Source organism: Octopus bimaculoides, chromosome 28, assembly GCF_001194135.2.
Source record: "Octopus bimaculoides isolate UCB-OBI-ISO-001 chromosome 28, ASM119413v2, whole genome shotgun sequence".
NCBI lineage: Eukaryota > Metazoa > Mollusca > Cephalopoda > Octopoda > Octopodidae > Octopus > Octopus bimaculoides.
The window spans coordinates 13,916,847-13,920,846 of record NC_069008.1 but is presented as its reverse complement, the minus strand read 5'-3'; the positions used below and the strand labels follow the sequence as shown (position 1 = coordinate 13,920,846).

Genomic DNA, 4,000 nt, shown 5'->3' with positions numbered 1-4,000 from the left:
TTTCATCTGTCTTCACGTTCTCGGTTCAAATCCCGCCAAGGTTGACTTTCCCTTTCATCTTTCAGAATCGATGAAATAAGTACCAGTTACACACTGGGGTTGATGTAATCGATTAGTTCCCCCCCCCCTCACAAATTTTAGGCCTTGTGCCTATAGCAGAAAGGGTTATTATTACCACCGCCTCAGCGAGGGCGGTGATATTGTTTTCAGTTGTGTTTGTTTGTTTGTCCGTGAACAAGATATCTCAAGAACCGCTGGATGGATTCGGATGAAAATTTCAGGGATGTTTGGCCTTGTGACTGGCACAAACTGATTACATTTTGGGATTTATCTGGTACCAGACAAGGATTCTGGATTAATTTTTCCTGTTTTTTTACTTAATTTTTAAGAGCGCTCAAGTTCATTTTTAGTATTCTCATTTGTGAGAGCAGTCGAGTTTATTTCAGATATTCTCCTTTTAAAAATCATCTCTGGCTAAGACATCAATGATGTTGCCTTGGCGGAGGTTTGTGCTCTCTGAGTGCCCAGTTTCATATCAGTTTTCTCCTGCATCACCTGATACATCTTCATGTTCCTGAGCTGTGTGTAGCATTGCGTTATTTTTATGGGGCTTAGAAGAGTGTAGACTCTTCCCGGTTGTTTACTTCCCCACTTAGTTTTGTAATGCAGTTTAGTTTTTATTTCCTTGTTATATTAATATACGTCCTATGGTGTGTGGTGCATCTAATTTGGGTTGAGCTATTATTTAATTGGGCCTTAACCCATTACCTACCAGTGATCTCATATAAGATCACTTAAAAATTACAAATTTCGTAATTATCTGTCAATATTTACACATATCTAACCTTTTTGCTATATCTACTAGGTATATTTCTCTGATATTCAAATAAGGTTTGCTAATTTTTCACCCAACAACTCGCTTATTTCTATTTAAAATGTTATTTGGAAATGTTATTTTGATCATTCCAGCATGTTTCTAAGGCTGTTTTATGCTAGAAATCAAAGTTTCATAAAAATTTCCAGTTAATAGAATTATGGGAGGTAATGGGTTAATCTTGTATAGTATATATTGCTAAATTGTGTTGTTTCAGATTATTAAGTGCTTAATGTATAGGGTGTGCATTGTATGTGACGATTGTTCTGTTTGAGCTATTCAATTGAATTGATAGGGTTTGGTGCAAGATATGGGCTGTTCCTTGTATATCTGCATTTTTGGGGGTCTTTTTTTGGTGGCGGATGGGTGTATTTAGTCCTGTGAGGTGCAGTATGGCTTTTATGTTTCTTTTCATAGTTCTCTTTTTTTTAATCATACCTAATGTTCCAATTTCTGTTGGCAATGTCTTTCACCTGCATGCTCCACATCTTGAATATTTCAATCTCAAGATCCTCGTATTTGGATAATTCATCATCATCTCCATCATCATCATCATCATCATCATCATCATCATCATCATCATCATCATTATCATCGCCATCGTCATCGTCATCATCATCGTTAAGGTGGAGAGTTGAGAGAATCATTAGCTCCCTAGATGAAATGCTTAGCAAAATTCTGTCAGAGTCGACTTTGCTTTCACCTTTTTGTAGGGGGGGGGGGTCAATAAAATGAGTAACAGTTGAGTACTGGGGTCAATTTAATCAACTAATCCCCTTCCATAAAAGATTGCAGGCATTGTGCCTTTAATAGAAAGAATTATTATTTTCCTTATTATCATTGTTATAGTTATCATCATCGTCATCATCATCATCATTATTACTATTATTATTGTCATCATCATCATCATCACCATCATCATCATCATCATCATCATCATCATTATTATTATTATTATTATTATTATTATTATTATTATTATTATTATTATTACCATTTTCGCTGTTTGCTTTTCCTTGTTTTGCTCTTAAATATATGTTACTTTTACTCGTTTGTTAGATCTTTATTTTTTTCTAAAGTGTATTGTATTTCTTTAATTTTTTTTTTTACGTATTTATTTATCTAATTCTTATGTATTTATTTCTTCAGGACCGGTCTACCCCTAGCAGTGAGAGAGCTAGATCTCAGAGTCCCGATCCCGGAAGACTCAACGAAAGCAGTCCCATTCATTCTCCAGTTAATGGGAAGGACAAGTTACCGGTTGAAACTGCAAAATCTCGAGCTTCTCAGCGCCGTTCCAGATCATGTGGCCCACATGATAAGCGCACTAGTCTTTCTTTACAAACTGCGACAGTTGAAGTCGCTGATGAGGAACAGGTTGATCTCACACCACGACAAAGCCCCGTAACGCGACCTGCACGCCTAACTATACAGGGATGTTACAAGCCGTCTGTGAAACAACTGCAGATCGAACCTCATAGTCCAAATGGGCCCCTCACAACGGTTGAGGTGCACTTTGCTGACAATTCCAATCCTTGCTCGACGACAAATTTTCACGAGAGCAACGAAGGATCATCGTCTAATATACCCCTTTTACAAGAAGAAAATGAACAGAATTTGGATTCTTCAGTGCTGGAACCAAGCGTCCCCAAAATTTCTCTTATAGACAAACCCCCAGTAAGGGTTTTGAACAATATCATTGTCAAACCCAAACAAAAACTGTTAACGAACAATTTCTTGTTGCCAGTTGATTCTCGCTTATCAGGGGCAATACCCAAACACAAGGGATCATCTTCATCTTCATCATCATCACAACCAAAGCTATTGGGACCCAACGACAATTCGGGTTCTTCCGAATCTTTCGTTGAGTCTATCCCAGCTAATAACTATGCTAATCTCTCTGATGACGAGAAGCTAGAAAAATGCAAACACAACAATAGCAATTTGCCTAGGACAGATAGCGAGAAACGAATAGAGCAAGGAATTAATGATCTTAAGTTAACAGACAATGATGAGCCAGAAGAGAAAATTGACAGTACGTCACACCTACTCGCCGAACCAGTTAATGTTGCGTCATCAAGTGGTCTTTGCATTAGCGTTGGAAGCAGCGCCAAACGAACTTCCCGGACTCGTTTAACGGTTCCAGGAAGCTTTTTGGATAACAAGAACTCTCCACCCGATCATACGCCGGATGATACAGTATTTTCGGAATTGCAAGAACACGATGAAGACGATGACAACGAATCAATTATTCTTAAGGTTTTAAAAGAGAACTCCCCTCGACGCTTGCCGCACTCGGGGCTGTTACGGCACTCCTCGGGCTCTGTGAAGTCTCAAAAGCGGACAGGTTCTTCCGCCTCATTAAAAACTCCTATCACACCAAACAAACAATTCTTACGGAGTCCGCTCGCTCGCATCGAGAGTTTTCACAGCGATGACTTCGACATGCTGCGTTCGGATGTAGATGCCCGTTCTGAACGGGAACGCTCAGATGCGGAGAACAATAGCCCAGAAAAGGTCGAAATCAGTCCGTCGGCCTCTCAGAGCTCGGAGGCATCCGTAAACTGCATGAAAGCACCGATAGTGCCCTGCCTAACTGGAGTTTACCAAAAACAGAAGATAAAGACGCGTTCAAAGTGCAAATGTCAGACAGTTCTTAAGGAAACTAGTTTGACTTCGGGGCGGTTGCAAGAGAGGTAAGAATTAAAACCACATTTTATTCCTTTACACCAATGTTTACCATTTATTTCTTTACATTACACGTATATCTATATGTATATATATATATATATTGTTTATGTATATCTATATGTATCTATTGGGTTGTCCGGAAAGTTCGTGCCAATTTATCATAGCTTACCTTTCGACTTATTTGCCATGAAACCACCTCAGTTCTGGGGAGAGGGTATTTTCAAGTTAAAGGAAAGATGGAGATGCATTGTGCAACAAAATGGTTCATATTTGGTTGATTAAAAATGTAATGGCAAGTATTTATTGACCTTTTTCTTTCATTTAAAAATCGGCACGAACTTTCCGGACAACCCAATATATTGTTTATGTATGTGTGTGCGTGCATGTGTGTGTGTGTGTTTGTGCGTGTGTTGTTTTGTTATTTACCCTCCGCTT

At 38.8% G+C, this 4,000-nt stretch overlaps 1 protein-coding gene across 1 annotated transcript in view; it reads left to right on the top strand.

Moving 5' to 3' along the window:
- LOC106868675 (uncharacterized) overlaps positions 1 to 4,000 on the top strand; it is a 117,477-nt gene that overhangs the window by 99,911 nt on the left and 13,566 nt on the right. The window contains exon 5 of the mRNA XM_014914050.2: positions 2,024 to 3,570. Coding sequence (XP_014769536.1) covers positions 2,024 to 3,570 — 1,547 coding nt within the window. The remainder of the gene's footprint in view (positions 1 to 2,023; positions 3,571 to 4,000) is intronic.